The 24,270-nt window shown below is 34.0% G+C and overlaps 3 protein-coding genes across 3 annotated transcripts; all 3 read right to left on the reverse strand.

Moving 5' to 3' along the window:
* On the reverse strand, positions 11,498–13,688 carry LOC109710778 (peroxidase 51-like; the record flags this gene model as incomplete). The annotated part of the gene is given in 3 exon segments (XM_020233533.1): positions 11,498–12,355; positions 12,475–12,666; positions 13,616–13,688. Coding segments are annotated over 3 exon segments (838 nt in total), but the record flags the coding sequence as incomplete, so codon positions are not given.
* Positions 16,459–20,578, reverse strand: LOC109710779 (non-specific lipid transfer protein GPI-anchored 1-like). Its single transcript, XM_020233534.1, has 3 exons — positions 20,119–20,578; positions 17,321–17,380; positions 16,459–16,755 (listed from the first exon to the last, which is right to left on the reverse strand). The coding sequence occupies exons 1-3, from the start codon at positions 20,522–20,524 to the stop codon at positions 16,634–16,636; spliced, it is 588 nt and encodes a 195-aa protein (XP_020089123.1). The 5' UTR covers positions 20,525–20,578; the 3' UTR covers positions 16,459–16,633.
* On the reverse strand, positions 22,705–23,257 carry LOC109709940 (protein transport protein Sec61 subunit beta-like). Its single transcript, XM_020232324.1, has one exon. The coding sequence runs from the start codon at positions 23,209–23,211 to the stop codon at positions 22,969–22,971; it is 243 nt and encodes an 80-aa protein (XP_020087913.1). The 5' UTR covers positions 23,212–23,257; the 3' UTR covers positions 22,705–22,968.

Genomic DNA, 24,270 nt, shown 5'->3' on the forward strand with positions numbered 1-24,270 from the left:
ACTAATCAAGTAGGATGAAACAATAAAATGAACTCTCCACATGCACAAAAAAAAAAAAAGAAAAAAAAACTGTAGAACTCTAGCAATAAAATAGCAAAAGAATTTCATTAAAAAAAAGCAAAAGAATATTCTTATTGCACAAAATTAACGTCATTTAAGATAACGGAAGAAAAATATAAAACATTACAGTAATTGTATATGCAAATATATGCAATAATAATTCACAACACTACCTATATGAATATATTTTAATCATCTTAATTTTACCTGTAAATTGAAGGTGTAACAGGAAAAAGTAAAAAAAGAGAGGAGGAGTATATATATATATATACATGCCCCACTATTGGAATATATAACTCACCAAGTCACCATCCATAAATTGGAGATGTGAAATGTTGGCATCTTATTTCCTCTTAATTCCACACATTTGAAAGGTTTATATATATATATATATTCATGAGACAACAACCGTATAAGATCTAGTTATAAACCAAGCACCTATTTGTACTTATATATTCTAATCATAATGCTTGTACTCCATCTTTATTGATTAATGGAGATACTCAAGAGAGTACTTGTTTTTGTAGGCATATTATTCTTATGAATGCATTAATAAATGTGCATATAAAGTTTGGTATGGTGTACACACATATACTTGTTTGTACGTACAAGAGTTTTTTGTGCATGGATTTAGACAATCTAAAGAGAAGCATTTTCGGATCCCACTGTAGATACTCTCTCTTCTTCTTGTCCCATGTACAAAAGATTTAATTAGTAGTGAAAGGATTCTCTTATTTTCCTTTGTTTTATGCATTAAATGATATGATCTCATTTAGAATATAATGATGCATATATAGGATCATTTATCAATGGGTTGTTTGTGGGGGTGATCATATATATATATATATATATATATATATATAGCCACATCATATATATAAATATATACAACTATATTATATTGCACTATAAATATATATCCGTGCTCCGGATTGAAATACTAATAGGATTAATGCTTTGTGATTAAAGTTAATAGATTATAATTTTTTGCATTTTTTGCTGGAGGGAAATTGGAAAAAAGTTTAAAGGGAAAATTTCCTCACTACCCTTCCAAATAGATCTAATATCATAAATACCCTTTAAAATTTTAAAATTTCATATATGCCCTCAAAAAAGCATAAAAATTTTCAAAAATGCCCTCGTAACTATTGCTCCGTTATGTTTAGGTATAATAAATTCAAAATGTCGAATTTACCGAATTTACCCTCAATACATTTTCAAAATACCGAATTTATGTTTAGCTAACAGAGCAATCTAAGTTAAATAAAATTTTAAATATAACTAACTAAAATAAATAATAAACAAAAATTAGGAGCTAAGTAGTACTAAAGAATATCAGCGAATAATGTTAGTCTAAATGTTAAACAAATAATGAATAAAAGTTAGGGATTAAATAGTAAATCATAAAATTAATATACCCTCCAAATATTTCTCAACTCATGGGCAAAATAAACATTTCAAATTTTAACCAGTGTTAGACCGCCATCTAACTAAATTTAATATGACTTGAAGTGACGGAGTTACAACGGCGAGGATGTTTTTGAAAGAAAGTATGTATTTAGAAGTTATGATATAACAAAATTTATAGGGACATTTATGTTATTTTTGAAATTTAGAGAGGTACCGATGAAATTAACCCAAAAACAAATAGGAAACAAATTAAGGGTAAAAAGGTAATTTCATATTTTGAAGTAAAATGAAAAAAAAATACTAAATTGACGGAAGTCGGAAAAACTTAACAGGGAGGGTATTTATGAAAAAATATTATATTTAGAGGGGCATTTGTGAAATTTTAAAAATTTAAAGGGTATTCATGATATTTCATCTCAAAGATCAACCTGATAAAAACATGAACCAATTAAGATTAGTCTTAACATATTCAAATGATCCAATTCTCACAAACATATTCAAATGATCCAAAGTTTTGATTAGTTCCGTATATTTTTTTGATCAATATTGGTCAACTATTATGGAATACGGTTTCTATTTATGGAATTGCATGGACATAAGATACGCACTTATATATCTAGGCATTTGACTATATATCAATAGAAATTAATTATTCTTTGTACCTACTTCTCTGATTTTCATCTGCACTTTAAATCTGAACTAATTAAGCAATAGTTTATCAAAGCTGATATTAGATCCCAAATAATTAACTTTCAAATCGTTGAGGATGCGAATATATTTATGTGGCATTTAATCGACCATCCAAAGATTAGAACATATATAATACTAAGAAAGGTACTATTTATTATAGATTAATTAAATTTATTAAATCTGACCAAATTTAATCAATTAATGTTGGTCAAATTTAATAAATATCTTTATGATAAAATCACACTACAATAAAAACGATGTATAGCGATATTTTTAAATATCGATACAGATCACAAAAAATGCTGCTCGCTAAATTACCGGCACTTTTTAAAAGCGTTGCTATATGTGGGGTTGCTATATATAGGGCCGCCTTAATGTTTGACACCCACTCCTCTAGCGATATGTGGCAGAGGGACACGTGACGTCGTAGTGCTCTATGGTTCCTGCGAGATTCTCATAGCCGAACATTAGTGCCAGATCCCTACCTCGTCAGTTGCAGCGACGGAGGAGGAGAAGGGAGATGGTGATCAATTTTTCATTCTTTTTTCTTTTCTATTTGTAATCAGATCGATTGGGCTGAATGTGGTTAGTTGAGTAGAGAAATTTTTTATTTTTTATTAAATTGGACTTTATATTTAGGCCTTAGAAGATATTTTTAAAAAGTTTTGGTATAAATAGAACATTTATACAAAAGTGTTTTAAAAATGTGTTCCTATAATCTAATTCTGTTATACTGTCAACACCATTTGATTAATTAAACAATGAATTATTGAGTGGGGAATCACTAGATGTAGATGATAAAAAACGGCGGGTGTATATATATATAGGCTGATATACTGTCGGTAGCACGAAGGCCTCCGTGCTACCAAGTTGTTTTCAACAAAGCGGCTTCCAAATCGACGATCAGCTCCGTTAGACTTGATCTACACTATTAAAAATATTTGGAAACTAAATTTTATAATTTTTCAAAATCATTTAGCTAGTGATCAAAAGGTCTCAAAATTGACAATTTTAATGATAGATGTGATGCATTTGTAAATTTAACGGTATAAAATAATCCAAATCAGATGAAATTTTTATAGAATTTTTTTTTACTATTTAGAGTAAGATCAGTACCTCTGATTTTAAATTCAAGTCTTCTATTATCATTTTTTATGAGATTTTTATTTTCAGCTGTTCATTTTTAGACTCCTCGTTGACTAGGATAAATGCATACTGAAAAGTATGAATATTAGTTTCTAAATACTTTAATATGTTAGATAAAGTCAACGAGCGATTCGTCGCTTTGAAAGCTGCCATCATTGAACCAACTGTAGCACGGAGGTTCCGTGCTTACCGATAGTATACTCTTATATATATATATATATATAGTATATAGTATAATAGTAGAACAACTAGCTGGAATACTATTAATAGTCACCAATACGTTGGTCGCTATTAGTTTTCGGCCTTAGCATTAAAAGGATGTGCGGTAGGGATGATGGCCCCTTAGGGTTGGTGGCGTGCGCGGTCCCTGGTTTGTTATAGTAAAATCTACAGGATAAAATTAATTCCAAATGGTTAACCTCTACGGCCAGAAACTGATAGCACGAAGCGTTGGGTGCTTCAATGAGCATGCGGCCGGGAACTCTCTCCCTCTCTCTCTCTTCTCTCTCTCTCTCTCATCTCCTTCTCTCTCTCTCTCTATATATTATATATATTATTATATATATTTGAGCTAGAAACTATCGTAGTACGAGCCGTTTTCTACTGATTTGCTTTTCGACTGATAGCAATTTCAAATGACGATCGGCATCCGATTGAACATGATCTATACCACTTGATGTTTAGAAATCAATTTCAAATCTTTTCGACATCATTTGATTAGATGATCAAAGGGTTTCAAAATTTGTAAAATTTCACAGGTCGTAAGAGCATGTTTGTTTAACGGGAGTTAAAGATATCCAAATGATGAATTTTTGTTCAGGAAATTCTTTAACTATTTAAAACAAGATCTATACTTTTGAGTTTGATTACAAGACTCTTCATATTTTATAAAGAGTATTTCATTTTCACCATATATTTCGTCTGTTCACTTGATGGATAAAAAGATAATAGTCGAAAGTACGTGAATTTGTTTCTAGCTAGTTTTGAGGTTTGGATCTATTTTAACGGAAGTCCGATCGTCAATTTGGTGAAGCTCTATCATCGATAACAAATCGGTACTATATAGTCGTTTACTACCGTTAGTATTCTAGGCTCAACTCTCTCTCTCTCTCTTCTCTCTTCTCTATATATATTATATGTTATATATATTAATATAATATATATATATATTATATATATATGAGTTCGGCTACTATACTATCGATAGTACCAAGCCCTTGATACTATTGAATTTTTAACCGTTAGATTTATCTTTTGATCATTTCCATCCGTTAGATTATACTGTTAAACCAACCCCCACTCAACCCTAGGGGACAACTATCAATTTAACCGGAGACAACTATTATCCTAACCGCACATCCTTTCACCCAACGGCCGAAAACTCAATAGTACCAAGGACTTAGTACTATTGATAGTATAGTAGCATAAGTCTATATATATATATATATATATATAGTTGAGCTAGAATACTATCGATAGCTAATAAGCTCCGTAGCCATCCATTAGTTTTCGACGATAGAGTCTCCAAATCGACGATCGGCACTGTTGAACACGATCTATACTACTTGAATTATTTATAAATCAAATTTCAAATGATTTCGACTTCATTGACCTAATGATCAAAATGTTTCAAAATTTGTAATTTTAATGATCGATATGAAGCGTTTTTTCGTTTAATGATATAAAAATATCCAAATGAAATAAATTTTGGTTGGAAAATTCTTTAAACTATTTAGAATAAAATCTATACGCTCGATCTTGATTATAAGATTCATATAATTACTTTTTAAAGAATATTCATTTTTATCCGTTCATTTTGTGTCCACTTGATGGACAAGAGAACAATATCAAAAAGGTATAAAATTTTATTTCTAAATGCTTCAAGTAGTATATATCATATTCAACGATGCCGATCGTCGATTTAGTAGTTCCATCGTCGAAAACAAATGGGTGGCAACGAAGCTCATTTGCTATCGATAGTATTCCAGCTCAACTCTCTCGTTCTCTCTCTCTATATATGTATATGGTAAATTGTATTGTTACCCCCTGAACTTTTGGCGAAGTTTGACTTTACCCCTCGAACTCCTAAAATGGATATCAAACATCCTAAACTCTAATATTTCATTCATGTTATCCCTTCCGTCAGTTCTTTGTCAAGCTCTGTTAATCAAAAACTGACGGAAAGAGTAAAACGAATGAAATTTTAGAGTTCAGGATGTTAGATGTTTATTTTAGGACTTTAGGGGTTTAAATGAAACTTGTCAAAAGTTCGGGGGGTAACAATGCAATTTATTCCTATAGCATTCTTGACTATAAATTATTTTTTTATTTTTATATTAAAAATTTCTAATTGGCTGAAATGAAGTACAAAAATTTTATTTAAGTATATTTTCTAGAACAATGCTTCTAAAGATAAAAAGGACAAACGGGTATTACAGAAAATTAACTGAGAATTAAAATCTCTATATCCGAGTCGGGACACCTATTGTAAATCAACAATATTAGCGAGTACACAAGGACAGTAGAGTGTTCGAGTATCATAGGTAGTTAGTATCGCTATTTTCTTATCTTTAAGTAACTCTAATTCATTTATTTCGCTTTTATTTTATTACAATAAAATGCATGTAGGATAAATTATGATATGATTTATTTTAGGATAAAATATATATAAATTCAAAATCAAGTATGAACACTAACTTGAGGGTTAGTAGTCAATCTATAAGTAATATATTATAATAAAATAATTTATAGTCAAAAGTCCTCTACAGGGTAAATTGCACGGCTAACTCCTAAATTTTTGACGAGTTTCACTTAACCCCCAAACTCCTAAAATAGACATCTAACACTCTAAACTCTAACATTTCATTCGTTTTACCCCTTCCGTCAGTTTCTGGTTAACGGAGCTTGACGGAAAACTGACGGAAGGGGTAACATGAATGAAATATTAGAGTTGAGGGTGTTAGATGTCTTATTTTAGAAGTTCGATGTGTAAAGTAAAATTTCGCCAAAATTCAGGAGGTCGAAGAATGCAATTTACCCTATATATATATTAATATAATATATATATATAGTTATATATATACACACAAGTAAAAACGGTCTATAGCGACACTTTTAAATGTAGGTACATGTCAAAAAAGTGATGCTAGCTAAAATTACCGGCACTTTTAAAAAGTGTTGCTATATGTGGGGTCGCTAGGTATATAGTGACAGTTAAAGAGTGTCGCTATAACCTAAAAGAGTACTGCTAATTTACCAACACTTATTTAAGCATTTAGCAACCGCCGAAACTCTATCTCGTTGATTGCGGTGGCGGAGGAGGACGATAGGAAAGGCTCTTCGTCTAGAATTTCAGTAGATTGAGTGAAGAGAGAAGAAAAGATGGTAATTGATTTTTCTTTTTTTTTTTTCTTTTCTGTTTGTAATCGGGTCAAATGGACTGGGTGTGGTGGATTGAGTAGAGTAATCTTTTATTTTTAGTTGGATTGGGCTTTATATTTAGGCATAAGTAGATATTTTTTTAAGTTTTAGTATAAATGGGACACTTACTCAAAAGTGTCCCAAACATATGTCCCTATAACCTAATTCTGTTGTAGTGTTATATACACACACACGCATACAGAAAGAGAGAGAGCCGTACATACATATAATAATGATAATAAATAATATATATTATATATATGTATATTATTTTTTAAAATGAATGGTCCTACGTGTTAATTAATTAATGTCCTAGATTTGTGTGTATACGTACTCAGTAGTATAAATGACACATGGCTTCAATTAATGCGAGGATTTTTGTTGACGTATGAGACGGACGTCACGAGTGTCATGCACGTATACGTGCGGGGCAAATATACGGCCTCGTTTTGATCTTCTACATAAATTGACGAGCTATTTGTATCGCGTGTTCCACAAATTGGATTTGACTGTATATATATATAGAGTAGGGCTAGAATACTTTTACAAGTATCACCCAAGTGATACTTGTGTGTTTTTAGCCATTGGATCTACTTTTTGATTACTAATAGTTCTTGGATCAAACACTATTCCACCTACCACCACCTATCACCACCTACCACCATCATCTCAACCTCACATCTCTCCATCCAAGAGCTAAAAACACACAAGTATCACTTGGGTGATACTTTTACAAGTATTCTAGCTCTACTCTATATATATATATATTAATGCAATTGGGTTCTAAAATTTGGATTAAAAAATGTTTTATATATATATTTATATTAGTTCAGGAGTTCATATATTTTTTTTACATTTTTAGGATCAATAAAAGTTAAAAATTGTAAGATATATAAACGTTTAGTTTGTATAAGTGTATAGATAATATTTGCTTTTTTGAATCGGATGGCTAATCACGTTTGGAAATAGATCGTATTTTGTGTTGACATTAAAAAAAAAAGGTCGGTTCTAATGCTAGCACGATAATTTTTACCCAAATTTTTATATTTTTTAATTGCATGATGAGATATGAGTGAAACATTAAATAAATATTAATACTTAATTAATTGCAAGAAAGTTTCCAAAGTAAAGTGGAAAATTGGATAAGATAAGATGGGAAGCTAATAATGTGAGCATAAGTAATTAACCTTTTTATTATATTATGATGCTTATCCTACCATGAGAGGTAGAGAGAGAGAGAATGGTGGGAATTAATGAAATAAAATCAAACATCTTAAATGCATGGTGTAGGTCAACTGTTCCTCCAATGGAAAATTTTCCCAACAATGGTTTGTCCCTAGAAAAGTCAAAAGTGTACATGCTAAACATGTATGTATAGTAGCCTAAGTATTTGAACCACTAATACACTTTGGTGGTACCAAACATTAACTTTATTTATATTAATATATATATATATATAGTTGAGCTAGAATACTCTCGAGAGTAAACGAGCCCGTTTATTCTCGAGTTGTTTTCGATGATAGAGCTTCCAAATTGACTATCGGCTCCGTTAAATATGATCTAAACCATTTAAACTATCTAGAAATCAGATTTCACGCACTTTCGATATTTTTTTATATCCATCTAGTGAACAGAAAAATAAATGGTTGAAAATAAATATTCTTTAAAAAATGATGATAGGAGTCTTGTAATCAAGATTAAGAGTATAGATCTTGTTTTAAATAGTTTAAAGAATTTTCTAACAAAAATTCAATTGATTTGGATATCTTTACACCGTTAAACGAGAAAACGTCTCTTATCCACCATTAAAATTATAAATTTTGAAACCCTTTGATCATTAGGCAAATGATGTCGAAAAGATTTGAAATTTGATTTCTAAACACTTCAAGTGGTATAAATCATGTTCAACGGAGCCGATCGTCAATTTGAAAGCTCTATTATCGAAAACAACTCGAGAGTAAACGGGCCCGTTTACTCTCGAGAATATTCTAGCTCAACTCTATATATATATATCTATATATCTATAAACATATTTAGATAGTACATATACCAAACAATTATGTCAACAGTTTTGAGGGGGACTCTTCTTCATGGCTTATATTAAGTTCCTATCACATGTACTAAGGAAAAGAGACAAGCCACCTAAAGAAAAGGACATTGAACTCATTAGGTTAGAAAAGCACTTACCCTCTCCCCTATCAACTTTTTAATTAAACTAAGATAAAGGTAAAGGAGAAACCCCCAACAAGTGTTAACCTACCATTCACTTACTTTTCATGTGATTGGTCCAAAATGATGCTAATGTTAGGGCACCACCATACTCTAATTTAAGCCATCTTTTAATTTTCTCTGTGTGGAGACCCCACCACCTCCTAACAACATGCAATACACATTAGATCCATGAACACCAAAGTCCTAAATTTACGCACATCGAATTAGAAAAATAGAAAATGATAAGCCTAAAATATTATACTCATGAAAAGGATAAAATAAAATACTAACTGGAACACGATACGTGAGGTTTAATTCAAAAAGGATGACGTACTCCACGACGTCAACAAGAAAGGATTTGAAATTGTCAAGAAAAAGAAAAGTATATATATATGCCAAGTTTTTTTTTTACTTTTTTTTTTTATAATCAAAGTCAATCAAACTCATTTGTTGTTAACAAGTTATTGAAGTGCTTAGTCAAAGCTCTACCCTATCTAAGGAGACTTTATTCCTTAATCCTTGCTTAGTTTATAATTAATTAGAAGGTAACAAGCGCTAATATGAAAGCCAAAACACTTAATTTGACTTCCGTCATTTGTGTCCAATAATTGTTTATTTTCAAAAGTTTACGCGACATCAGAGCCCTTGACTTGTAATAAGCTACGAATATGAACATTGAAATAATGTGCTGGGAATTAAATTTACAAATTCAGAACTAGATGACTCATTAATAAAAGAACAATCTCTAAAGAAAACAAATGTTATTCTATGATGCATGCGTAATTGAATAGCTGCTATTCTCTGAAAGCTTAAGCTGTAATTCTTAATTAGTAAAATCTTCGAGAAGGGACATTACTTAAATCTTACCTCACAATGGGAAAGCTAGGTTATTAAGGGTTTATAGAATAAATTAAGATGGGAATTTAATTGGTTTCCCAATTAATTATATAATTCCTTTTTAATGTTTGTCACATAGAGATCCTGTTTTTTATGTACTTTGTCTCATCCGGAATCCATGGGGGGGAAACCACATGGTGTTGGGGGACAAACAGCCGTTAAGCAACACTAATTTGTATCCCCTCCACTGCCCCCTTTGGGGAATCCTTCTTTGATCTCATCTTATTTTATTATTTCTAATGCCAAGAAATTAATAATTAGTACTATATATGCTTTTCGTCGTTTTGGATATTGTGATTCCTTTTGTTTCGTTTATATATTTATTTATTTTTTTTGAGATATGAATCCGGTTAGAAATGTTAACTTTGAACTGAGGACCGTGGGTACCAACCATTCAGCCCTTATCCGATTACGTTAAATACATGCGATATCGTGCTTCAAAATCGTTAAATTAGGGCTTGTTTGGTTTCTCTGGATTTCCTGCAAAATGGTGGCTTGGGTAAGTTCCTGATTAGACTCGTTTTTGCGTTCTCTTTCGATAATAATCATTTCTGATATAATATTTTACAAATAAAAAATGTTAGTGCTTCTGCTTAAGTTTGGGAATTAGAGAAATGAGTTTATGAGGCACTGAAAAGCTAAAATTTGGCACTTCTACTTATACAAAGAGCGCGACTAAGCAGAAACTAAAGTTGCTTGAAGAACCCTTATTTAGTTTTTTAGTTGAAGCTATAAAAAGAAGTTCAAAGTAGACATGCTGTTTAGAAACTAGAAGCTTATTTTCCCTCTTCGACTTCCTTTCGAGCGAGAATCTCTAGACTTTTTCTTTTTTTTCCTCTCCCTCTTAAAACGCTTAGCAAATGCACTTACAATCTTTTGTTTTCGTTGTTGCGCTTCATCTTTGCTTATGTCAAAACTAAAACAATATTCAAAATCATCAACAACATAACATTAAGGAAAATCCTCGGTTCTCGCTACGATTTTAAACATTTATCCCAGCCCGAACCCGAACGGGCCCTGTAGCCCATTTTCATGTAGCCTCTCTATTCTTATTCTTTCTCCGTTTTATTGGTTCTTATAAACTTTTGCTTTTTAAAATTTTTTTTTCTGATTTCAGCTATTTTTACAAATTTTATCAAATATGTGTTCAATTTTGTATTAAGAAACTCTTCATATATATATATATATATATATCTGCACATCATCATATTGTTTTTACTTTCTTTTCATTGTCTTTAATTTAGTTAACTGTCGCGTAAAATGATTAATCACGACTTTTCTCAACCCCCTCTTTCAATGGAATCTCTCTGCCATTACAGTAATCGCGGGGCCTTCAATGATTGAAAAGTAGCATGATGATTATTCTCATTCCTATGTTTCTTCTGCGTGGAAAATGATTATGTACCTTTCAATGTGTAAACTTAATTTGTGCGTAATATATCAGTATCTACGTATACCAGCATCTGTAACGATCGATGCTCCTACATGCGATAGTTGCTGAGTGAGTCAGTTTGTCAAATCTTAGATACAACACTTGAATTAGGCGCAAGCTCTGAATGATAAGCTACTAATATGACTTCGTCGTATGTACCAAGCTGACTCATCAGTGCTAAAAGTACAAGTCAAAATTAAGCATTTCGTCAAACAGCGTTACACTCAAAAGTAAGGGAGGGAACAAGCGCTTATTCTCGGTTGGAGGGCCAATTTAACAATGGGCCGAGAAGGCCATATATTGAAGCCCAATGATAATGGGCTAAAAAACCTCGACTTCATGGGCCTCGGGGCGGCATTTCGCGAAGAAAACATAAATTTAATTGGCATTGCAAAATTTAGGTTTAATCTAAGTACCTTTATCTTTATATAAAAAGAATTAGAAATGAAATTGTAAGTCGCGCAAAAAAAAACGGTACAAGGAGTATCTGTACATGCAACGCTCAATTGTATGCCTTCAGTTGAAGGCCGTGCAATCTCGTCTGATCTGCCCCCGCCTGCCGGTCTTCACCCCGACCCTCCCGAGCTTGACCATCGACTTTGCAAATGCCGCAAAGAAGCTGCTTTGATCGCCCGCGAAACCCTTAACAACCGGTTGTGACCGCCCGTCGGCATACAACACCTCGTCGGAGGTGAAAAGCCCTAAACCGGCCGCTAGGTTCGCGTAGTAGACGTTGTCGAACGTGATCGGGGTGACAGGGTCCATGTTAACTGCGATTGTCGGGCCAACATTTGCAGGGCATGCCTGCATCAGCTCTCGAGCGTAGTCAGGGTTTATCGTCGGGTCGACGGATGACGATGAGCCGAATCGATACAGGCGGTTGGTGAAGCGACTGCAGTGCGCAAAACCGACTGTGTGGGCCCCGGAGAGTGTGATCATGTCAAACAAAGTTAGGTTGTTTTTTCCGAATAAGGTCGTCAGGGAATCGAGATTGAAGTCCGGTCCTGGGAGCTTTCCTGCGACCCGACTAGCCAGGGAGACAAGCCCGTCACGTCGACCTAACTCAACGGTGAAGTTCGGACCGCCCGACTGGAAAGAAAAACATTAGTTTTTCTCAGACGTGTAATCTTAATACTGTTTTCTAGCAGCTTAAGTTTTTTAGAGAAAATTGAGAATTTTACATGGTATCAGAATATGAGGCCACTTACAAGTGCGACGACATCTCTGGCGGCAATCGTAAGTATGTCGGCACAGGAGACCACTCCAGGGCACTGGGCTTCGACTGCCGCCTTAGCCTTGATGACCGTGTCGAAGCCATCGCCGGCGAGGGAGAGGTTGTCCGGTGCGTCCTTCTCGGCGTCGTTCCTCGGGGATGCGATCATAACTGATGCATCGCAGCCCTACAAGTTTGAGATTGGATGTACTGAATCAAAAGTTGAATGTTGTGTAACACACACACACACACACACACACACACACACACACACACTGAAAATAAGAACTAATTATTCTCCATTATGATAGCAAAATAGAAATAGTGATTGTATTTAACACTTAATTTATAATCAACAAAGCAGCTCCTATAACGAAAAAATAGTGTTATTGGATAAACTATTATCCGTCTATCTTAAACTCTTTCAATAGATTCTATTCAAAGCACCAAACTAGCTTTTTTTTTTTTGGTCGATTAATATCTCAATATTTTTTTCAAGAAAATTTTATTTAATATGATCGTTGGAATTAACCTGATCACTATTTACACCACGAATCCGTTACATCAATAATAATTTTTGCTCAATTTATACGACTTAAAACAACCCTAGCAAACCCTAGGTTTCAATTTCAAAATATGCTAAATTACATTGTGAAAAAAAAAAAAATGGTGGGTTAAAAGGATCAAATTTTAAAGGCCGAGTGGGCGCAACCCAACAAGGAATTATTAATTAGCGTTAGGCCCGTGACACGGCATCGATTGATGTGGAGTCAAAATTGGACGTATTAACACTTGCACATGCTAGACCTGCTTGGTCCTTGTCGCTAGTGCACGTTACAAAATATTCGTTTAAACCTAACTCGATCAATTCAATTAAATATTCATTAATTTCCCTAATTTTACTGTTGAATATATATATATATATATATCTAGCATGTTTCATGTCGAATTAGCATGAATTTTCTTATGTAGAAATCGTATTGAGAAACATTGCTACGTACATGAATAATTTTATTTATGATCACTAAGCTGCCGTATCGATACGAATATCTGAGCCGAAAAACAATTAAGATGCTATGAACTAATTGGGAGATGGATTAAACAGCTTCACAAATTCTGAGTGATCTTTTAGTTACCTCTACAAAGCAATATGGAAGAAGAGGCGAAGAGTGGCGGGGATCGTGACGACGGTTTGGCTGATCTTCTTCGCTCAGCCTCTCACGATCTCCTCCACATTCGGGCACGTCAATCGGTAGAAGTTCGCCATAGCTTGGCCTCTTCCTCCCCGCACTATCGTCGATAACACCAACACAATGAACAAACTTCTCTAATCAGCTCCATCTCTCTCTCTCTTAGGTTTTTTTTTTTTTTTTTTTTTGATGTATCTTTCCTTAACAGTAAAAAGAGAGAGAGAGAGAGAGAGAGAGAGAGAGAGAGAGAGAGAGAGAGAAAACAGTGTGTAGGGGTGGAGGGGATAGAGAAGAGAGAGTACAAATATATAGGAGGGAATGTATTGAGTGAAAGAGGAGAAGGTTCCAAAAGAGCACATAATGGTTAATAATGGCTACAATGTTGCATGTGTAGTGTACAAATTTGTTAGGCTCACACTCAATCCAAAGCTTAGACCATATTTTGAGGCACTGATTGCGAAAATGCCGGTTCAATCGGAACTCGACGCGTGGAACCAAAATTTTCTCCCTTTTTTTTCCTGAATTTTTGTGGTTAAATGAGTTGGAATGAGGTCCTACTATATTATATATTTCACTATTTTGAGTGGATTCTAGTGCTTTAATTTAGAGGGGGCTTCTTAGTGGTTCCACCACTATACCATGTGAAGCAACTATTCCAAAGCATGAAAGGAGCATCTTTTGATCTGTAAAGTGTAGCGAGAGTGAGAGAGAGAGATTGGATTTGGATTCTTTTCTTTCTTTCTTTTTTTTTTTAATTCTCTTTTTTGGTTGTTGATTAGTTAGTTGTGTTTAATTCCAAGTCAACATCATGTTGTTAAAAATGAAGTTCAGGTGTTTAGGAGGAGCACATGCTCTCCAACTGTTTCCATGACAATCTACATTAAAGCATTGTACTATTCCTGCAGGTGGGGTTAGTTTGAACAGTTTATTTCAATTTATTTTGTTTAGGAAAGCTCCATTAAACTATAATTTTGATGCGCGTTACCGTTGGATCTATCAATGGGTCTATCTGAATGTGACCGTTGCCTGATGCGCGGCGTGATTAGTTTGAATTCCATGTTATAATTACTCACATGATTACTTTATTTTTTCTCTATTATTTTATTAGCTTGATGCATGAGGCTCACCCGAACTTACGGTAGCCCTAATGCTGTGTAAACTAAAAGATCGATCTGATGGAGTAGAAGTTTACTGCATCTGAATTGTTGGAAGTGTTCATATGTTGCTATCAAACACAGCTAAGAGTGTCCATGAATAGCTGTGAGTGTGGTGTTGTACAGCTAAAGTCAGTGATGGAGAGACAAATGCAACCAACCATTCAAAGAGCCAAATCTACATGTCCTTTTAGAAGAGGAATAACTTTTGAGGCAAAAGCATGGTCCACACAAAAATTGATTAATTCCTTGTGCAGGAATATATGAAGGATGATCACCTCCGTAACGCGGTTTGTTCGAGGACATATATAGGTTTAATTTCTAACCCTAGGTCAGGCGTTAGCGCAGAGCGAATAAGCTGGCATAATTTGGGGCGAGTTTGTATAAAAAGACTTGAAAAGGCTAAAGGTATGTATAGTTCTTGGCCACAGCGTCGATCGATCTTTTCGAATATACGATGGCGTTCGCATGCGAACATCTCTATAAATCTACCTTATGATTATAATACTACTGCCTACGGAGATATTACGTTGACGAATCTTGCTAGTGTTTGACGGACCAGTGAAGGTATTTATCAGTGGCCTACCAATATTAACCATTGTTTTTAGGTTTTCTTAGGATGATTCCGCGTGTTATATATCTTGGGTTTACCTCATCAAAATTAAAAGGAAATTAAGCAGCATTAAAAGATTTGTAGTGACATATTAAATGTGGCCCAAACTTGGCCCATGGCCTATTATTGGTTACCCGAGCCCTCTTTGTTCTCATAAATTACATCCTCTCTCTCCGCTGATTGATGCAGTACTATCTGAATAGTACTATCAAACTATATGTATATAGAGTAAGGCTACTGTGCTATTAGTAGCCACAGCAGCCCCTTGTGTTTCTAATTTCTAACCAACCATCAAGTTTGCATGGTGTGTTAGAATGAGAGAGGGAGGAATATTGGAAGAGAATTCAAGGAGATGAGAAATTAAACACCCAATTTCTTCCAATATTTTCTCCATCTTATTCTAACGCCCATCCAACTTGATAGGTGTTAGAAAGTTAGAAACAACAAGGGCTGCTGTGCTCCTAATAGCACAGTAGCCCTCTTATATATATATATATATAGGAGAGAGAGAGAGAAGAGAAGAGGAAGAGAGAGAGAGAGAGAGAGTTGGATTGGGCTACTATTAGTAGCAAAATTCATTATTGCTACCTAGTTTTTTTAGCCTATGGATCAACTCTTTTCATTTATTTCTAACCATTGGATTAAATACTATAACCCAGTAAGAATCATTCAACCTAGGGGGACACCAACTTTAACCGACTAATATCATTTGACCCTTCAAGTTTTTCATCCAAGAGTTAAAAACTGATAGCCAAAAAGAGGTCTTTACTATTAATAGTATTCCTGCCTAATTCTATATATATATATTTGATAGCAAAATTTCAACAAATAACTATTATAGCTTTGATTTTGAGGCTCAAAATTATATTTTGTGTTTTCGCTGCATCAAAAGCTCCACATATAGAATAGAAATAGCGTTGAACAGAATCTTAATCCTATATAAATATGATATAAGTAAATGAAAGCAGTAACTCATCCTTATCATTCTTGGAGAACCAAATAGGAAAAAGAGTTACATGCCATGAGAGAAAGTAGTGGTAAAATTAATTATAGCAAGTTTCTCATTACACCACTAGAGCCTTGAGCATCAAATAATAATAATCCACATACAATTACAACACAGCGAAAAGTTAAAAAAAAAAAAAAGAAAAAAAAAAGAAGGACAAATAATTGCTCCAATTCCTTAAAAACCCTGCCTTAATAGATGGATACAAAGATAGCACTAATTATGGCAATGGCAAAGCAAGCAAGCAGGCTTATCTGATGAATAATACCTTCAGATGTAGTGTCTGAGCTGCTGCTGCTGCTTGTGGGTGTAGCTGCAGAAGCATTCAAAAACATGTACATGTAACAAGTTAAAGGAATTTAGTTTGTGCATGATATTCATTCTGAAGCCACATCAAAATCCCTATGCGCGAATTTCCTACATCTTCGTGCGCAGATGGTTGGCTGATCTAACCGATCTAGTTGATCCACCCTGAGATATGGGCGGCAGGATCGACCGGTGCATGCGAATATGAGGTTGCACGAAATTTGTGCCCCACTAATGCGCAAACTCCAGCCGAGCCAAATAGGCTCATTAATTTTAACCCTAGGATGTACTTCTAAAGAGAGTAAAATTAGGATTTGAGTTTGAGATTTGATTATGTTTGGGTCAGTCGATTTTGACCTAACCTCAATCCAAAATCTAAACCGAAAGTCCCAAACTCAAACTCGAACCGCTTCGAGTTGAGTTTGCTTAGATCAACATGGTATCTAATTCAAACTCAAATTTAACAAAAATGACTAGCACACAAACAGGTTATCAAATTGCACTTTTGTTGAATTTGTGTAAATAATAGTAATAGGAGAGGATGAGTTTGGGAAGAGTAAATTAAAATTTACCTTTGCTAGGGTTTGTAAAAATAGCATAGTCAGGGGAGCTGGGGGTGAGATTCAGAAGCCCTGTCACAACAAAGGAACAACAAGAGGGTACATCACATTAATTAGCATTCAACATCAATGCTCTAACCGACCATCCCTAGAGCAAGTGGCAAAGGGCTTGGTGGTTGATATCCGAGACCCAAATACGAATTCTAATTGATTCACATTTCTCGCTAAATTTATTTCTAAATGAAATAAACGAAGCAGGTAGCGTGCTACCTATCTCTCAAAAAAAAAAAAATATCAATGCTCTAAAAAGAAATAATATGAAGTAATAATAAAGGTGAGATTTATAAATTTTATTTAGCTTGATATATAAATATAGAGTTGAGCTGGAATTTTATCGGTAGCAAACGGATTTTGTTGCCGCCCATTTATTTTTAATGATGGAGTATCCAAATCGACAATCGACACCGTTGAATATAATCTGTAACACTTGAAGTATTTAGAAACTAAATTTTAAATCTTTTCGACATTATTGATCTAATGATAAAAGGGTTTCAAAATTTATAATTTTAATAGTCCATATGAGGCGTTTTCTAGTTTAAGGTGTAAAAATATTCAAATCAATTGAATTTTGGTTAGAAAATTCTTTAAACCATTTAGAACAAGATCTATACTCTTGATCTTGATTACAAGACTCCTATTATCACCTTTTAGAGGATATTCATTTCCAGCCATTCATTTTTGTGCCCATTTGATGGATAAGAGGAAAATATCGGATAAGTATGAAATTTGATTTCTAAATACTTCAAATGATATAGATTATGTTCAACGATACCGATCGCCGATTTGAAGGCTCCATAATTAAAAATAAATCGGTGGCAGCGGAGCCCGTTTACTACCGATAGCATTCCAGCTCAACTCTCTATATATTACTATAATAATAAATGAGAAATGATGTAACATCAAACTAATACTCATGACTAATCAGACTCTGAGTAGAATTATAGGAGGCCAAACTTCTGATTCTCGAAAAAAAATAAAATGAAATAAAATAAAATAAGAACTTATCAAAACCATGCAATTAATTAAACAACAAATTCAGTTTGAGTGACTGCATATGACAGTCCCTGGAGTTGATCAGATCATTTTTATGTCCATTTTCGAAAAAAAGGGGAGTCAAATTAATCTCCATTTTGGCCTCTGCTCATCTAACTCTGTTGAAAAAAAAAAGAAAGTATATAGAGATATATTTCTGTATTTTTTAGTAAAATGACAAAACTTATATCGATCGAAATAAAATTATTGTGATCTACATTATGTAATTTTAATAATTGTGCTCTAATTTGAAAAATGAACATTTCAAACGCAACCGCTTTATACTTTTAGAATGCTTTAAGAAAAGAGCAATGCTTGGTTTACAACCCATTTTTTATTATAATCCTATAACTTGGGCAACTAAAGGCCAAGTTACTATATAAGTTTGATCACTTTTTTTTTTTTTTTTTAACTAAAATCCCAAAAGGATGGGCTAAAATTAAGAGGTCATTGGATGAGTGGTTGTAATCTTTACAACCCCTCTTTGACTATGACTTAGCATTTCTCAATATTATATATAGTATTTTAAGCCGAATTAATTATATAAAATTTATAACTATTTAAATATGTAAAATCTAGGAGATTAGTTTTATTTGCCTTTTGTATTCAATTTAAAATTTTGGAAAAGATATAAAATTTGCAAAAAGATATTTTAGTCTTTTAAAAGAAAAATCCTCCGAAAAAAAAAATAGTAAGAGACGATGCGGATTTTCTTCTTTTTGTTTTTTGAGAGAGAGAAAAATAGCATGTTATCATCTTTCTTCATTTTTTGTTGAGAATAAACTCAATTAAAAATATGAATCAACTAAGCTTCGAACTTAAGATCTCGTGTAAAGAATTATATAATTTTATAAAAAATTTTCAATTCCTAACTCCTGTGATAAAAAATATAGAAAATTTTATAATTTCAACTCTTCATTTGTTCAGGCATTTTGAAAATTACAGTGAACCAAACATGGTCAAACTTTTTGTATTGTTGCAATTAAGTTACACAACCTATTTTTTCTCCAAATATTGATAAATTATTGATATAATATAAGTAATATAATATTATAATTATTATCGTATTATTAATTACAGTACTTTTCTCTACGTCAACAATTGATTAATATTTAGCCAACTAAATTAGGACTTGATTGTAGTAATTTAAAAAAATTAAAATAAAAATTATAATAAAATAAAATTTGAGTATCGAAGTGTTAACACGGCTCGTAGTTTCAGGATCAAAGTGTAATTTACCCAAAATAAATTAAATTAGGTTTGCTTTTCACTGCTTTGTTTCTGTTTTCTCACAGGGCAGTGGCAGTTGGGTCCAACTTTATAGCGCTCTGTTTTTTTTCTTTTTTTTTTTTTGAGAAAAAATACTAAGGTATCTTGTTCCGTTTATTTTTTTAAAAAAAAATAAATTTAGTTAAAAAATATAAAAATATTAAATTTAAAATTTAAAATTTTGAGCATTAATCATTAAGTTCTTAGCTAACTGCGCAACGTAGAAACGGTGGTAGAATCTTTTCTTTATTTCTACAATAAATTTACCTACGGGCTAACATTTTTGAATTTTTTTTTTTTTGAGAGAAAGTGTAGTGTCCGTTCCGTTTATTTTTTAAAATATAAACTTAGCTGAAAATGCAAATTAATTAAAATTAAAATTTAAAATTTCGAATATCAACCACTAAGTCTTTGATCACTTGCGTTAGAATATGTTAAGTTGAGCTTACTGGGGCAGTCAGTGATGCTGGAGTTGACGAGCTTGCAGGCGGTGGGGAGCGCGAGGAGGCGGCCGAACTGCAGGCCGAGGCTCTTGGCGCTGGACGTGCCGGAGTGCGTCTGCTGGATGACGTAGCACAGGCAGGCCGGGTCGGCCTTCCGCATCGCCCCCACCGCGCTGCAGCACTCCCCCGACGGCGCGTCCGCCTTCGCCGTCGCGTAGTCCAGGCAGTTCGTCAGCTTCGCGAACTCCTCCCCGCACTTCGCTTGCAGAGGCGACGGCGACGACGACCCAGAGTCGTCGCCCACCGCGAACCTCACGACCACTTGATCAGTGATCATCAGAAGAAGGAGAGAGAAAATGAGGAGAGAGAAAAAAGTGTGGTGGTGGTGGTGGTGGTGGTGAGCACCCAACATGGCCTACTAAGTTTGACGAGCACTAGGAATGATCGATTGTAGAGTCGATTGTAGAGAAGTCGTTAAATCAGAACAAGGAAGAAAAATAAACGATAGTACTGTGATTATTAAAGTCAAAAAGAACAAGGGTCGGACGATATACTGCAGTTCAAGAAAAACTAACATCCTTCCTTTCAAGAGTTATAGGATGGTTCAGAGGTCAGTCTTCCTGCACTTATTAGTTACTCGTCCGTTTAAGAGTTCCAGGATGACGCAAGTACAGAGACGAGTCTTTCTGTCCTTATTAGTTACTAGTATAAGATCTTTCCATTATAGTTTATAAGTTTCTGATTACGGAGGTGTGTGTGTGTGTGTGTGTGTGTGTGTGCATATAAATAGAGTGGGAGTGTCGGAGNTGTGTGTGTGTGGGGAGTTGTATGTAGTGGAAATGTTAAATACGTGTGTGTGTAGTGGAAATGTTATATTTATATTTAGGCTAAATTACATAAAAGTTTTTTGTCAAAATCTAATTTTTTATTTTTTTTCATGTCATTTAAAAACCTACACTTTACTCTCTTGTAAAATAAAAAATATTCACTTTGCCTCTTGCCGTTAGTAATTCGTTTATAAAATATTATTATATATTTTTTTAAGCCGAAATTGTCCTCATCCTTCTCTCCTGTAAACATGATGAGGAGCAAAATGGTGAGGGACAAAATGATCATTTTGTCATCACAGTTCACATCGTACTCCCTGTGAACATTTTTTTATTTTACAAGGGGGTAAAATGTAGGTTTTTAAATTACAGAGAGAAAAAGTAAAAAATCAAATTTTGACTGAAAAATTTTCTGTAATTTAACCTTATATTTATATATGCATGTAGGAGTGGGGACTGAGACTGTGAGCATTAAATAAGGGGACTTCATGTGCATTTCTAAAATCTTATTCCTAACGCCTCAAAATCAAAATCTAATTTAATTATTAAATATAATCTGCAAAAATATCTAAATAATATATCTCTTAAAGGGGGTTTTTGTTTATTTATTCCTAACTGCTATTCAAAATTTTTAAATTTACTTTGAAATCGCCAGAAATACTCTTATAAAATCAAATCCCATTAGTACATGTATCCTAGAGAAAATAGAGATATTTGAAAAAAAAATTTAAAATTAATAAAAAAAAATTTTGGTCCTTTAAAAAATAAATAAGATATTTTTAAAATTTTGATGGGCGCATTAAGTGTTATCTCCCCTCCTTTTTTTTTTTTTTTTTTTTTTTTTTCTCCTCCCTCTTTTTGACATTTCAAAACCTCTTTTTGACATTTCAAAAAGGTATGTTTGATGCTTTCATGAATACAGAGGTGGTTCTGGCCGTTGAAATGGTTTGATCAAGCCGGGATTTCTCGCATGGCCTCATTCAAACATTACGACTCTTCATATCCAACACCTTTTTGTTCTCATTTCGCTATTTTTCTTTCTCCTCCTTTTCCCTTTTTTGTAATTTTTTTTTGCTCTGAACTGGATGAATATAATATAATGAATACGAATTATCTAATCAAAATTTTCTTTTTGGGGGAGAATATAGTTGAACAAAGGAAACGTTTCTTCTTCCCTGCATTCAGTTGTACGTTGTTGTTCAACCCTTTTTTCAGACCGCGCATGGGCGTGTAATAGAAAATTTATTTATTTATTTATTTTCTTTATTAATGAAATAAATTGTGGGCATATCAAAAGCACTTTTGGTGGGTCGGACAAGTTTGATTGTGTCTCATCATTAGGCTTTGCCTGCGCGCACCAAAAGCTTACCGAAAGAGAGTAACGACGACTTATCAATCTCTCTCTCCCACTCACTCTCTCTCTCTCTCTCTCTCTCTCGGCCCATGTGGAGCATTGCGAATCTTGTTATCCATTTTAACGTCGGTGATTTCTAAGTGGAAGACAGTTAATTTGCAACTTTTACTTGGGCATACAAGATACGAGGCTAAATTACGAATAAGAGGCCCAGATCATGACCCATGCCTTTTCACTTAAGCACACATATTGTGAATGGGAGGCCTGGAACGTGACCCATCCCCTAATTACATTTCAGCTCAACTACAACCTAATCAATCGGTTGAGATTCATAATAACATCTCGGCGAGATGGATTACTTGCCCAAACAAGATTAATAATCCCCAAAACATTCTCCTCCAACATCACAAATGAACACAATATAGAATAGCAGCACTTAACCAGGTTAGTTAAATCAGTAACAGGCTCAAACTGAATGTTAAACAGACATTTAACAGGACAAGAACAAATCCATTTTCCAATCCTGTAGGAACAAAGTTCACTAATTCACTCATCCATGTCTCACTAATAATTATTCTATAGAATTTTCCAACTAAATTGCCAATGCTTGTTATATTAAAAGAAAGAAAGGGAGGGGAAAAGGCTAGAGCAAATTCAGATCTGACTCACACCGAACTACTGGGGGCCTCTGTAGAGCTTACCAAAGACATGGAGGAGGGCGACAACAGCGATGAACCCAATGCTCATGATGAGGACAGTGTTGGGGGATATCTTGCGCCCTGCGGTCTCATCCGTGTAGAACTGGAGCATCGTGCTGGCACCCCCTGCTCCCCCACCGCCACCTGTCACCCTCCGCCTCCGCAGACCTGCGGCAGCCGCAGCGCTTCCCCTAGGTGGTGCTTCCCCATTTGCCACCATCCTGATCGACTCTGTGCCTGAAAAATAGGATGAGACATAAACAACAAGCAATACACACACGGACATGATGCACTGTTGGGAGTTATATAAGTGGGCAAAGATGCATAAAACCAATAACAATGTATTACTATTCAGTGTAGAATATATATTACCCCGCCCCGGGACAGTTAATGCTTACAAAAAATAACTAAAAACAATATTCTTGGTCATAAATTGGACAAACTTATGTGCCTGTTTAGATGCATGAATATGTTGTTCAGCATGTCTTCTGTTTACACAAAGGAAATGCAGTAATTAGTTGATGGGGAGTATGAAAAACCTGTCTAAAACCCTATAAGTATATGGCCTCCAAATATTTTCCGGGGAATGCAACATACGTCATCTTGTAGGCAGGTTTAACCATTTGAAGAAGTCGTAAGTATTAAAATTTCGAAGTAGGTAAAAATAAACTTTTCGTTGCAAGTTCGCTAAGGTAATTACAACATAATAATAATCATGATTTTTCAAGACAAAAGTATTCTAACCAGAAGAACTTATTCAAGCCTCGAAACAGGCAATTGGCCTGCTTGGATGTCCAAATTTGTCATCCTCTAACCTGCCTAACAAAGTAGCATGAAGTATTACAGTATACGCAAAACTTTTAACCCAGCAATAGCAATAGACGGTNCCGAGCTTGAGCCTAGATTTAGGCTCGAAATTAATTTCAAGCCGAATTTGAGCTGACATAAGCTCGCTCAAGCTCGGCTCGTTTCCACCCCTAGTTGTGAGCATTGAATAAGGAGAGAGTATTAATTCCATGCACCATGCGTGCATGTATCTCCTACACTTTGCTTCTAAAATCTTAGTATTAAGGTCTCAAAATCAAAAACTAATTTATTGTATGTATTCTGTAAAAATGTCAAAATAATATATTTTTTTAAGAAGCTTTTGCTTATTTATTTTTTACTGTTATTTAAAATTTTCAAATTTACTCTAAAATTTTCAAAAATGCTCTTCTAAAATCAAATCCCGTTAGTAAATATATATATGCTAGAAAAAATGAAGATATTTGAAGGAAAT

Source organism: Ananas comosus, linkage group 5 (genome assembly GCF_001540865.1).
Source record: "Ananas comosus cultivar F153 linkage group 5, ASM154086v1, whole genome shotgun sequence".
Lineage (NCBI taxonomy): Eukaryota > Viridiplantae > Streptophyta > Magnoliopsida > Poales > Bromeliaceae > Ananas > Ananas comosus.

Excerpts from the sequence above, each read along its gene's own strand:
- LOC109710779 (XM_020233534.1), bottom strand. The coding sequence starts at position 20,524 with ATGTTGGGTGCTCACCACCACCACCACCACCACCACACTTTTTTCTCT. Across the intron at positions 17,381-20,118 it reads CAGCATCACTGACTGCCCCA|GGCTTCTGAATCTCACCCCC; the intron begins GTAAGCTCAACT and ends TTGTTGTGACAG. Across the intron at positions 16,756-17,320 it reads TTTTACAAACCCTAGCAAAG|CTACACCCACAAGCAGCAGC; the intron begins GTAAATTTTAAT and ends ATGCTTCTGCAG.
- LOC109709940 (XM_020232324.1), bottom strand. The coding sequence starts at position 23,211 with ATGGTGGCAAATGGGGAAGCACCACCTAGGGGAAGCGCTGCGGCTGCC.